General features: G+C 38.3%; 2 protein-coding genes across 2 annotated transcripts in view; one reads left to right on the forward strand and one right to left on the reverse strand.

Moving 5' to 3' along the window:
* COG5 (component of oligomeric golgi complex 5) overlaps positions 1–769 on the reverse strand; it is a 175,906-nt gene extending 175,137 nt beyond the window's left edge. Inside the window, exon 1 of the mRNA XM_058864008.1 lies at positions 638–769. Coding sequence (XP_058719991.1) covers positions 638–692 — 55 coding nt within the window. The 5' untranslated portion in view covers positions 693–769. The remainder of the gene's footprint in view (positions 1–637) is intronic.
* LOC131592480 (tRNA-dihydrouridine(20a/20b) synthase [NAD(P)+]-like) lies at positions 661–11,684 on the forward strand. The gene is made up of 7 exons (XM_058864021.1): positions 661–785; positions 1,569–1,703; positions 1,978–2,099; positions 5,723–5,840; positions 7,252–7,374; positions 8,672–8,898; positions 10,336–11,684. Exons 2-7 carry the CDS (start codon positions 1,594–1,596, stop codon positions 10,584–10,586), a joined length of 951 nt encoding a protein of 316 aa, XP_058720004.1. The 5' UTR covers positions 661–785; positions 1,569–1,593; the 3' UTR covers positions 10,587–11,684.
* The last annotated feature ends 2,034 nt before the right edge of the window (positions 11,685–13,718 follow it).

Consider the following 13,718-nt stretch of genomic DNA (forward strand, 5'->3'; position numbering starts at 1 on the left):
CAAGTTTGGAACTTGCAACTGGGCTTCGTGTTTGTTTTGGGTTGTTTGGGGTTTTTGTGCAAATACAGAAAAAGACACACATTTCTTTATTCCCCACACCCTTCTTTTGAGCAGAATACACTAAAAAGTAACAATACCTTATTTTCTCAAACTTTAAAGTGTAACCAGGGTGAGGCTGTTGAGCCTGTACCCATAACCAAGCACACCAGGCAGCTACAGATCACTGACAAGTAGCATGAGACAAAACCTCATTAAATCATACTGGATTTCGACAACGGTGTGAGTTTATAAAATAATCATGAAATGATAGTGCAATTATGACTCTGGATGAAGAAAGACCAGAGTTCCCAGCTACTCTTAATTCAACCGAGCACCTTCGCCTTTCCTTCCAGTGTAATTATTTTCTCTTTGGGAGCAGTCGAGCTCCAGCACACACTCCGCACACCGCGGTCCTTGCCCACGCCGGGGCACTCGCTCCTCCGCCCCAACTTCCCGTGACTCGCCGGCGACCCCGCCCGCCCGGCCCAACGCCGCCCTCGCAGGGGACCCTCCGGGCCGCCGCGACGGGCCCCCGGCGCGCTCGTGCCGGCGGGGGCTGTGCCCGGCGCTGCCCCCCACGCCCGCGGCCGCGCCTCACCGTCCGCCCGCAGCTCGGCGAGCGCCGGGGCGGGGGCGGCCCCCGCCTCCTCCATGCTGGCGGTGCCGGAGCCCGCGCGTCACTCCCGGACGCGGCGCGCGACGATGATGGCGAAAGCGCGCGACGGAGCGGGCGGCGGCGGCACGTGGTGAGGGGGCGCGGGGAGCGGGAGCGGGCCGGGCCGGGCCGGGCCGGGGGGGCCGGGCCGAGGGATGCCGTGCCGGGATGGACCGTGCCGGGAGGGGCCGTGCCGGGAGGGGCCGTGCCGGGAGGGGCCGGGCCGAGGGATGCCGTGCCGGGATGGACCCTGCCGGGAGGGGCCGTGCCGGGATGGACCGTGCCGGGAGGGGCCGTGCCGGGAGGGGCCGTGCCGGGAGGGGCCGGGCCGAGGGATGCCGTGCCGGGAGGGGCCGTGCCGGGATGGACCGTGCCGAGAGGGGCCGTGCCGAGGGAGCGGCTTGTGGCGGACGCTTCACCAGAACGAACACAAGTGCTGCATAAACCGTGTTGCTCTGCAGCGTGGCCTGTGAGAATGTGGGAAATGAAGTGGTGATTCTTGTGAATCAAATAGCACTTACCTATGTATGTGTGTCTGCGAGCAATGCAGACAGAGACCATGGGATTATTACAAAGAAGTTTTGAAAATCAGCTAAAATAAAGTATGGAAGTAAAGTTTAACAATGTAATTATATAACACTAAGCTTTTAGATAACAGCCTGTTCTAACAACAAAATTTTAAGCTTTAAAACTACCTTGTATCCTTTGTATAATCAAACCCTCAACGCACCCAGTGCGCTGTAAACACTTGCTCACATTTTGTCGAACAAATTAATAAATTGGCTATATTGCTTGACGTATTGGCAAGTCTAGCATTTTCATTTATAAGAAGTAGCTGAATGACGAACGTTTCAGATGCTGTTTGTTTTTCCAGATGCTGAGAAGACTTTTAATCATACATGATTGGTGACATCAGGGAAACTAAAGAATGCCAACTAAAAGATCCCATGGATTTGTTTAATTCTGGGCAAGTTGTAAAAATATGTGCTCCTATGGTTCGCTATTCAAAGTAAGTAACTATCATGTCAGCTGTTTTCAGTGTATTTTCTCTGTTTAGAAGCTTGTTTCTCGAATGTATCTTGACTAAAAATGAATGATTACTTTCTCTTTTATTTAAGACAGAGGTAGCTGTGGGACATGTTTTATTTTATGTATTTTCATCACAGGTATACACATGTAGTATTCAAAAATCCCCACAATACTGCGTGTTAGGACAGAATTTTAGGATAGTTAATCAGAAGAATGCCTTAAGTATTTACCTCTTAATCTTCATGTGTCTGCAGGTTGGCTTTCAGAACTCTGGTTAGGAAGTACAGTTGCGATTTGTGTTACACACCAATGATAGTGGCAGCTGATTTTGTGAGATCTGCAAAAGCCAGAGACAGCGAATTCACAACAAACAAAGGTATTATTTTTAATAAACCATTGCCTTGTCAGAATGTTTTATATAGGCACGAAAGCCAAACTTGCCATGTGAATGAAGTCAGTCACATAACTTGATATCTGTTAACAATTTTGGTATACTGTCTGATTATAAAACCACAGAAATACTCTAAGCGAGAGTAAGCACAGTTCAGTGATAGTGGGTCAAATTAAATAGTGGAAAACCTTGTCTCCACCTGAAATCAGGGCCTCCAAAGTGATTTGTATCTGGGGGTTGACCGCACATAGCTGCTCACTCATTCCTCCTTCATTCTCTCAGCAGCACAGAGGAAGAATACAAAGAGCAAATGCAAGAAAAAATAATTTGTCAAAAAAGGTAGCTTAATATGTAAAGGAAAGAAAAAGGGAAAGAAAAAAACAAGTTATGCAAAGGCAATCACTTCCTACTAGCAGACCAATGCCCAGCCACTCTCCAAGCAGTAGCCACTCTGGAACAAAAATTCCATATCACAACCCACTTTTTTACTTTCCCTACTGTTGCACTATATTAGGAATGGTGAAAGTACAGCAAAGACTCTCTAGCTTGGTTGCAAAAGAGAGCAAGTTTTATTCTTCCAGATCTTCTTTTATAGACAGTTCTGAGAAGGTCCAAAAGGTAAAACTGTCATTGGTCATAAACTAACACATCACCATCATTGGACAATTAAGAACACCACCCCTTGACTGTTTCTTGCAAGTAAACAACAGGGCAACAACAGCTGCAAAGGTTGTTTTCCCTCTCTAAGGAATGTTTGGATTTCTTCTTACGATTTCTCACTTTTTTGACAATTGTCAGTTTCCATACCCTGTCATTCCAGTTTCCTTGCTGAGCTGGATGTTCTACAGTATGGAATATTCCTTGTTCCTATTGAGGTCAGCTGTCATAGATTTGTCCACTACAAACTTCTTACCCACCCCAGTCTGTTTGTTGAGAGCAGGGGAAAGCAAAGTGAAAAAAATGGTAAGTTCTATATGTACTGTGCATGTACTTTGCAACAACACCCAAAACAACTGTGAATTATGAACATTGGTTTTATCACAAAATCCAAAATGCAGCATCACACAGGCTACTATAAACAAACTTCAAATAAATTTGATAATTAACTCTATCACAGCTAGACCAGGTACATGGTGACAGTAAGATTCTTTTTCTAGCAATTGTTTCATATGTGTTTCAGACAACTGTTTAACTCATTGCCAGGAAAAGTTTTCTAGTCTCTAGCAAAAATAAGAGTGTTACTAAAGGTGAAAAAACTAATAGACCATAGATACAGTGGACTCAAGGACTGACAAAAGAAGGGTTTCACAAGAGCCGCACTGGAAAGTTGGTTGATGACTCAAGGTATGAGCCCAAGAAAGCACAAAAGAGGCTCAAAGTTAAGCATGGCTGGGGTTGAGGGGGAGAAGGAAGGCTTCAGGCATGGTACAGAAGTATAACCAGAACACCTATTAAGAGAAGTATGAGGACTTGCACAGTGTCATGGCTGTAAAGAGATCTGAAGTATGTGGGAAGAGGTGACCAGAACGATACAGATCTGTAGGCATGAAGTGGCTGGAGCAGAACAGTGTGACAAGGAATGTACGAACATAGGCTGCAACTGGAGGAATGAAAAGCGCCACTAACGTGCATGTAGGATCAGCATGTAGGGTCTATAAAGTGGGATTTAGTCTATTCAGGCCTCAGAATTTGTGGTTTTGTAAGTGTATATGTAATAGGGAAAGTGTATTTCACTGTTTCAGCATTGACTATGTACTGTGGTGCATTATTCAAATAGAACAATTACAGAGAAAATTTGCATTGGAAAGCACAGGTAGACTCTTGAGAGTGGAATGCAACTTCAAAAAATAATTCATTGTGTGTAAAAATAAATGAGTAAGAATATAACTGACTCAAATATGGCTCAAAGCTCCACTGTTACTAGTTTGCCCCCCTTGAATTTACTTACATTTCTGATCTACTCAAAGTACGGTGACATTGAAGTTCTACAGGTCAGATGTGGAGTGTGTTCTGGGGTGTTCTGGGACAGGGAAGGAGGAGATGAAATGTTGTAGTGATGTAAACAACATCTTTTTCCCTACTCAGTTCTTTTATGCTGTCCTTAATTTTACAGGCCTGTAAAACATTCTGCCTCATGCTTTGACCAGATTATAGTATTTACATTATTAGCATTTATACTTTTCATGTGGTTTTATTTTTAACTTGCTGGCTGTTTGGGGATTTTGTCTTCTAATTAGTGGAGTAGGTTTGCGATTTATGTTTTACATTTTCTTCTGCATTAATGTTTCTTTGTTGTGTATTTCTCACATAGAGGTTCTTTGTGGCTGCTGCTAAAAAAATTTATGTGGCTAGACTCAGTATTTTTATTACTTAATGCTCAACAAAGAGAAACTAGGCATGTGGGTTTATTTTAAAATATTAGTTATAACAATGTAAATCTCTTCAGCTAGAGCACTGTATTAAAGTGATACTTTTGAAAATATGCATGCAATTTTTTATTTTTTTGCTTGCTGGATTTTTACATAACTTCTAGAAGTGTCTCAGTTTGTTTGAGAGGGTACTGGTGGCCTTCCTTACTTAATCTCCACCATTTCAATAATTACTTATTTTCCTCTAAAATGGAAAAATGTTCAGAAAGCACTTGTGATCTCTTCAGTGCCAGGAGTGCACTTGCTTTGTGCATTTGCTGGATCATCTCTTTCCATCAGTGCTCAGATATCATGCTGCTGCTTCTTAACTACAGCAATTGTTTATATGGAAAGTGAGTGCTAAGACTGCTTGAGATACTTGAGATGCCTTTAATGTAATGCAGTAGCTGTAAAAGAGGAGAGCATGTTCCAAATGACCATCTGGCTCTCTGCAGGGGCTTAGTAAATCACAAGTAGTTCAGCAGACCCAAGCTGAGGAGCACCGGCACTTTCGTTTCTCACTTGAGACAAAGCTGCTAGAGCTGCTTCTGCACACGTGTGCTCATTCCAACTCTGCGTGTCACACTGTGGATAAAAAACAGACATGTTGGCACAGAAAAGGAAGCTGATGGGCTGGGATGAGGAAGGGCAAAGCTTGTGGGTGTTTTAGTTCCTTCCTGAAGGGTTAATGGTTCTGTAAACTAGTTTCACTCCGGGCAAGACAGACAGCTGTGTCAGCACAGCAAAGGGGCAGCATGCAGATGACAAGGGGCAGACTAGGAAGGGAAGCTTGAAGGCTGCTGAAAATTAGAGAATGCCTGGTTTCATAGATGGTCTTTGTGAGATTAGCAACTGACCAGTTTCAGTCAGAAAGTGTACATTAAGCCAGCAACTGTGTAGGACACCTATATTTGTCTGAATTCCCATCTCTGTTAATAGACATACTTATTTAGTATGAAGCCATCTACCTTTGTTTATTTGTGATTGGGGGCTTATAGAATCACAAAGCAGGTGAGCTTGGAAGGACCTCTGTGGGTCATGTTGTCCAGTCACCCTCCATGCAGGGTCATCTGTACCTGGTTGCCAAGACCATGGTCAGACAGCTGTACAATGTACAAAAAAATCATTCAAAAATTTAGAACTCGTTCTTTTTATTTTCTGGGAATTTTTAAATCTCTAAATATATTTTCATTTGTGTAGGTGATCACCCACTGATTGTTCAGTTCGCTGCTAAAGAAGCACAGGTTTTGTGTGATGCTGCCCGTATCATCTGTCCTTTTGCTGATGGAATAGACCTAAACTGTGGCTGTCCTCAGAGGTAAAGTTTTGAAAAAGCTGGGTAAATATGATGAAATAATTAATGAGACTAAAGAATGACAGTCTTCCTATCCATCATAATTTCTGTCTTAACCTAAAAATAGATTTCAGGAGATTAAGAGCTTTTTAAGATGTCAGGAATGTCTATGTGCTAAGGCACTGTTCTGAGTGCTCCCAGACGCCTGTCACCATGGTGAGACTGGGAGAACTATATGTATTTGCCAAATTGCCTTTTTTAATTTCTGAGATACTGAGTGTTGGCTCAGAAGTGTACATCCCTTCTCAACAACTGTTAAATGTGCACTTCCAAAAAGAGCTTGCTGCAAATAATTTGCAGAGTGTTTTGAATCATGATGTAGCAATTTCCAGAATAATGAGGCAAGTCCGTCACATCTCAAACGTCTGCAAGTGGAGGATAGTATTTTAAATAAAATTATACAGATAAAGTACTGAAAATAATTTTTTCCATCTTGTATTAAATTTGTAAGTACAGTGAATTAGTGATGTACTTCTCACTTAAACTGATAAAGATTTTGTCTTGACAGTGAAACAGAGTAGTAAGATTCTTCCTGACTGGTTCAGTTGAGAACTACCACATGTTTCTCAGGTAGTCTTTTTCTAAATGAAAACCTGAAAAATGTAGGAAAGTAAAATATAATATTACAGTGAAAATACTTAATTTCTCTATTTTAATTAGGTTTTCTTGACTTAAAACTATAGTGTTTGAGAAGACTTTTCTAGAGTGATCTGAGACTTCTGCATGGGAGTATTGGGGTTTTTTTTAAGTTAGCTACAGTTAAGTATGTCAAACTCTGTTCCTTTTAGGCCAAAAATACATACTTACATTTGAAGCCTTTGTTTCTTGTGCATATTAGTTTCAAAATAACAAAAGTTAGTGTGCTTTATGTGCCTTTATAAGAAAAATGATTTTAAAAACTGCTGCTGTTAAGTGGAAGCAAAGGTTATTTTTGCCTTTGCAAAATAGTGAGACCAGTATATCACTAAAATAATGTCCTCACTTGCACTTCAAAAAATCCTCCTTTTTAATCTGAACTTTTCATCTGTTTAAAAAAATCCATGACAAGGAAAGGGGAAACATCAAATTATTTTTTTTAATGCATGCACTGTAGATTAAATTTTAATTTATCTTCCTTATGAGTCCATTCTGGGGACAGAAAATTGAACTTAAAGAGATTTGTAACTTATCCAAAGTTCTAGTAGCACAATGGAGACTGAACCAAGATCTAGAAGCTGTACCAAACTGCAAACAAATAATTGATCTACAGCCAGTACTACCTCTGTTTACTTAACCATACATTCTGAAGGTCATAAGGAAAGAAACTGATGTGTGTAACTGATACTGCTTTGCATTTCTTCAAATGCAGAATATGAATGTTCTTTTTGTTTTAAAGATGGGCGATTTCAGAAGGTTATGGTGCTTGCTTAATAAATAAACCTGATCTTGTTAAAGATATGGTGAGACATGTACGGAGTCAGATCGACAACCCTAAATTTTCAGTATCTATTAAAATAAGGTAGGTCTAACTTAAGTGCTGTTTGTGGTACATAGAATTCTTTTTTTCCCTTAAAGAATTTAATGTAATGGTAATATTTGTAATTCTGTTAATCCAGTACTACACGTTATAGTAAGTTCCTTACACGTGAAGACTGCTGATTTTTTTGACTCAGATATCTAGGGCAGGTAATACAAAACTTAGAACTAGCACAGCCTTTGACTACTTACCCAGATAACATACTGTAAGCTAGAGTTCTCTTGCAATCCAAACAACATGAAAGTACAAGTTAAAAGATTAGGGCTTCTATAAAAGAAAAGCAATGCACGGTCTATGTCATCACAAGGATTTGCTTTGTGAGCTATGAGAGAGCAAAGCCACAGTTGCAGTTGGGTATAAAGGGATGGGTAACAAAACTGGGAACTGCTCCCACAGCTGCTGTAAGGAATACATTCTGCTTTCCTACATCAGCTTCTAAACTTCTGTGGACTTGTTTTGTATTGCTTTGTGTGCAGCCCAGAGAAGAGAAGGCTCCAGGGAAACCTTGCAGCAGCTTTCCAGTACCTAAAGGGAGTCCAGAAGAAAGATGGAGACAGACTTTGTGCAAGAGCATGATGTAACAGGACAAGGGGGAATGGCTTCAAACTGAAAGAGGGCAGGTTTAGATTAAATATTAGGAAGAAATTCTTTACTGTGGAGGTGGTAAAGCCCTGGAGCAGGTTGCCCAGAGAAGTTGTGGATGCCTGTCCTTGGAAGTTTGTATGGCCAGGTTGGATTAGCTTTGAGCAACCTGGTCTAGTGGAAGATCCACCACCTCCCTATACCAGGGGCTTGGAACTGGCTGGTCTTTAAGGTTGCTTCCACCACAAACCATTCTATGATTCTATGACAATTCTTGATCCATTATTAAACCATATATCCTAAGTGGCTCTTGCTATTTGTCATTTAAGTTTCAAATCAGTTTCCAGTCCTTCTGGAAAGGGGAACTATTAAAAATTGGATTTTTTTTTCCCCACAAAATATGCAAACTCATGGTGTTGATTTTAGATTTTTTGGGTACCCTTGCTCAATCTTTATAAAATTTACCATGTACATTACAGAGATGTAATTGGGAACTGTTTAAATTAAATACACGTTTCCATACACTAAACTCATATATCTTTAAAAAAATGCAAAAATCAAACACTGTTTTCCAACAGTAATATTGTCTTTATTCTGTTATTTATGGAAATCTATGATAATTCCTGCTTATGGAGGAGTGCTTTTTATATAGGCCAGGAAACTTACTACCTAATGCTTTCATTCCTTCCAATTTTAGGATCCATGAGGACTTAAAAAGAACAGTTGACCTATGTCAAAAAGCTGAAGCAGCTGGAGTTTCATGGATTACAGTGCATGGGAGAAGTATAGAAGAAAGGCATCAACCTGTACATTATGATGCAATTAAAATAATTAAACAAAGCATGTCTATACCTATTGTGGCTAATGGAGACATTAAAACTTTAAAAGATGCTGAAAATGTTCATCATTTAACAGAAGCAGATGGTAAGATTAAACATACTCTATTTTCTAAGTATATTTACTAGATTTCAAGGTATTTATTTTGGATGTAAGTAGGACAGAATTTGAGTGCTTTCTTTCCTTATGGAGACAAATGAAAGAAAAACTCATAAGCAGAATCACTGGTAATCATCAGAACACTAGAGCACTGCTATTCACAGCCACAAATAATTATTTCCAAGGCAAATTACAAAAGCTCTGTGATTAATTATGTTATCTCATCATTCAGTAGTGGACTTCAGGGAGACCTTCAGACATTCTGTCTCTTTATGGAGCTGATCATCTTTTAAAGAACTGTAAACTTCCACTTGGAAATCTCTATTTCCTGCACATGGGAGCAGATTTCTTACAGTAAGAATACAGTGGAAAAGGGATATATTGTTAAGCCAGATGGTTAACTTCAAGGACACAGTGAGGCATTGAACTTTCAGTCATAAAATTTGGGAATTTTTTGCACTTATTTAGTCACAATAGATTCCTGCAACTGTCGTGGTTTCAAGACAATATGGAAATTTGGTATATGTTCTGAAAAGTTAATCTGTATCTACAGACTCTGTGTCTTCCAGCTAAAGAAAAACAGGAAAGAAAACAGCACCTGTGGCAGGTTTCTGCTGACACTTGCTGTTTAATAGCAACAACAGAAATTGAACTGAACTGCCTGCTGCTTACAGTGACTTTTCCCCCAAATACGGAGCAAGAAGGAAATGTGTAATAGAAAAAAATGTCATAATCCAGTTGACCTTCTTTAGTAGTAAAAATATTAAGCATTTGGTTTTGTCTGTCATAGACAATGACAAAAGAAATTTTTCATTTTTGATCAGCCTATTTTTTAAGAATAAATTGAGTGTGATAGATTGTATGTTGATATGCATGCAGGAAAACAGAATCCCTTAATCACGGAAAAATTACAGTAGAATTTGTATGGGTTTATCTGACAGTATGGGATTAGAGTTGCAAATACACTACATGCTGTTCAGAAAGATTTACTGCAGATCAAGAGTCCTAAAATTTACTTAATTGAGCCATTGAGCTTTTAGTAGAAGGACAGTGAATAGACTGAGTTGCACAGAAAATTATTGGTTCTCTTTCCATCGTAATTTTATATTATAAAGTCAATAAAGTGTGTAACAAATAAAAACAAAGTATTAGTTGCAGCTTCAAAAGAAGGGAAAAACTGCTTCTGTTACTTGTGTTTTGTTTCAGAATTTCTGGAATGTGTTGATAGGTATTGTAGATACTCTGAGGTCTGCCTTGTTCAATTAATTTCTCTGATACAGCTGTAATACTCACCCCATTGTTCTCCCATTACCATCTGTAAGCTTTGGATGGTTGTCCTAAGGGGTGCTGTACAAAGTCTACACGAAGACTGAGCATAAAATTCAAACTAGAATGTAACTTACTGCTTTAATTTCTAATTTGAAGGTATAATGGTGGCTAGAGGACTCTTGGCAAATCCAGCTATGTTTGCAGGATATGAAGAGACACCTTTTCAGTGCATCCAGGACTGGATTGACATTGCTCTTGAACACGGAACTCCTTTTACATGTTTTCACCACCACTTAATGTACATGATGGAGCGCATAACTTCAAAACAAGAAAAGAAAGTTTTTAATGTTTTATCAAGTACCTCAGCAGTACTAGATTATCTGAATGACCATTATGGTTTGTGGTAAATGAAAATATGCTAGTCCTATGTAAACTTGTATTTTGCAATTGTCGATAAACTGAAAAAGTTTTAATTGGGTTTTTACTTTTCAGTCACATTTGTACACTATTTTCAACACAGCAAAACATTATCATTTGGATGATACTTTATATTTCTATGTCTCCATTTTTCACTCTAGAGAATATTCAAGATTCTACATACATGGAATTCTATTTACAGTTCACTACTACAGAGAGGACTGATTATTGTAAGGCCCTAATAATTTAATTTTTCACCAGATAATTGCTTACAGCAATATGATTGCAAAACTAGGGCCTTTCTTACATTAAACCTCCTAAAATCAGGACTACTTACAGATAATGCCAGTAATTTCAGACCAAAAGAATACCAAGGGAGCAACTATAGAAGTTTTTGCTCTAGATAACATAAGCTGAAATCCTATCATACTATCCTTCTTTAAATTTGATGTTTCTTTCACAGCCTAACTTTGTAACTTACTTATAATTTAGAAAAATTCCATACTTTTTATAGCAAAAGAATCCCAGACTAGATAAACAATTATGGAAAGAAGGAAGAAGGAAAATGAAGAGGGAAAGAAGAAAAAAGGAAAATGAAGAGATAGTTTAAGTACAAACTTAACTGAATTTAAAGAACAAGACTTCTAAGTTCAATCAAACTAAATTCAGGTTTGTTTATCTACTGTAGAATAATTGTATACAAGATTAAATCCCTATCATCTACCAAACCAGAACTTTTTAGGTCAAAGAAAAGTTGACAGATTCTCTCAGTGGGGCTCTTGCAGGCCTTTCTGCCTGCTGGCATGTTGCTTATCAAAGCATGACAGCCACTTGGCTTTGAATCATTATATAGGAGAGAAATAGTGAAAATTAGAACAAGATAATATTGTTACACACCAGCTGCATTTGTTCTGCAAGGGAAATTTCACAAAACTGTACAGTACAATTACTTATAATCAAATAAATCTTTTCCTTATATGTTTACACAGAAATTCATACCAAAAATTGCCAGTTTTCTGACTGTGATTGTTCTATGAATATACATGTGAATAGTTCCAAATTTTTTAAATAAATTACTTGGTTTTGTATGCAGTTGTAATTTTTTTTATTATACAGCAATCTGGAGGAGGGAAGGTTGCTTTTGATGCTACTCTCCAAACCTTTTCATAGTTCAGGTATCTTAAATTGACAATTTTTTAAAATGCAATAGCATAAAATACCTGATCATTTTTCATAATGAATATGTCCAATTTAGGCATATTAACATAAGTTTGAAAGGCATGACCCAAGTCATCAAGTCCAGTTTACTATTCAAGGCAGCAAAGTTACATAACTCTTCTGATATGATCACCTTCCCAATGTGCTAACAAATGGAAAACTACAGACGTGCTTTGGTCTCCTAGGCCAATTGAGACAACCTCTGCAACCATGTTTGGTGTGTCTCCATTCCCTCAGACAACTATTTTTTCACACTTCTGGATTGTAGTATTTTCCTGGCATTAGTTGGGCACAATTCTATATAGCATTCCAGGTAAATTCCCAGCAGTGTCTTCTGCAGTTAATATTACTTCTAATACTTCACTTTTCCTCAACTAATATTCATCATGTAAATGATGAGCTCCCAATTTTAGAGGAAAAGTGCTTCCAACTGTATGACTATATATTTTGTACTGACAAATTTCCAGTATCAAGTTCATCCAATTATGTTATACCACAGTTCTCCTCAGTTCTGAAATGCCTCTGGCCTCCTCTGAAGTAAAATTATGCAACTGAATTGTAGAAGACAAGGACTTGTAAAATAATTAACTAAGCCCTTTGTTGCCATTTTTTTAAGAGTTTTATGATTTGGCTATTGACTATTATATTTAGCAACCTGTCCCATTAGTCTCCAGGAGCAGAGAACAAAAAATTATTATATACAATCAACACAAATTAAAGGCTTGCTGTATTTTCTTTAGTAGTGGGAAAATTGAATTTTAGAGGCCTGGAAATACCTTGACCTATTTAGGAACTAAGTACTTCATGATTTTTAAAGGCAGCAGTTGTCGTGCCTGTGTGAGATTAATCACAGATTTCTGCCTGAAGTACAAAACCTAGGTTGCAGTAATATTGGTAGTAATTATGGAGTGCTTGATCTGGCCTTTTATGTATCATAAAAGTCAATGGAAGCTCGTCATTCCTTTTCAGGGGTGAAATGAATTGTACACATTCATTCTGAATTTTGTATGCATCTGAACATACTTCACTGTGTTTCCATAGAATAAACTGTAAAGTTGGGAGTCTTTAAGCTATACTTAACTAACTAGTTAACTAACTAATAAATACATAATAAATAAATAATAATTAGTTATACTTAACTAACTAGTATACTAACTATACTGTTCCAATATACATAAATTGCTAAGGATGAGAGTTATTTAGCTCCCAGTGTTGTTCTTAGAATATGGTCATATTTCTCCTTATAAGACATTTGAATATGGAAAAATACTAATTTCCAGTTTAAAACCACTGGATATAGTCCTTCTCCTGTATCTGTTACTTTTAACATCACCAGGCGGTCAGTCTTTCTATTTTCTAGTTTTTAAATGTAACATAAGTACAAAGCAAGTAACATAAGATACAAAGCACTGTTTCCTATTTTATGTTCTTTGCCTCCTGTAACAGATCCTGTTCTTTATATTAAACCCCCGTACAACAATACTATATTCTCATTATATCTCTATGTTTTTGCAACATTTATCCTGCTGCAACAACCCCAGCACAAACTATACAATCCTATTTACTGCCTGTTGTTAAATTTCTTTGGTCTCTTGGGTTGATGGTTGGGCAAAAGCAGTGTGTGATAAGGCTGTCACAGAAACCAAAACAGAATAAGTTTAAAATTCCCTTTTGTTTCAGAAGAGTTATTAGTTGATTTCACTCCTCATCATCAAATATAGGCATTTCCTATTTCTGCTTCTGAATATTTTGTCACCTCTCTAATGGAAGAGGAAAGTATTCCTTTTAACTGTAATGTTTGAAGGTTTGTGAATTTTTTCCCCTAAAGCAGCCAGCTATTATAAATAAATATATATATATATATATATGGCAGTTCAGTGTAAGAAAGACAGCCTTAGATCAAC

This window comes from Poecile atricapillus, chromosome W (assembly GCF_030490865.1).
Source record: "Poecile atricapillus isolate bPoeAtr1 chromosome W, bPoeAtr1.hap1, whole genome shotgun sequence".
Classification (NCBI taxonomy): domain Eukaryota; kingdom Metazoa; phylum Chordata; class Aves; order Passeriformes; family Paridae; genus Poecile; species Poecile atricapillus.

Excerpts from the sequence above, each read along its gene's own strand:
- LOC131592480 (XM_058864021.1), top strand. The coding sequence starts at position 1,594 with ATGATTGGTGACATCAGGGAAACTAAAGAATGCCAACTAAAAGATCCC. Across the intron at positions 1,704-1,977 it reads CCTATGGTTCGCTATTCAAA|GTTGGCTTTCAGAACTCTGG; the intron begins GTAAGTAACTAT and ends ATGTGTCTGCAG. Across the intron at positions 8,899-10,335 it reads TCATTTAACAGAAGCAGATG|GTATAATGGTGGCTAGAGGA; the intron begins GTAAGATTAAAC and ends TCTAATTTGAAG.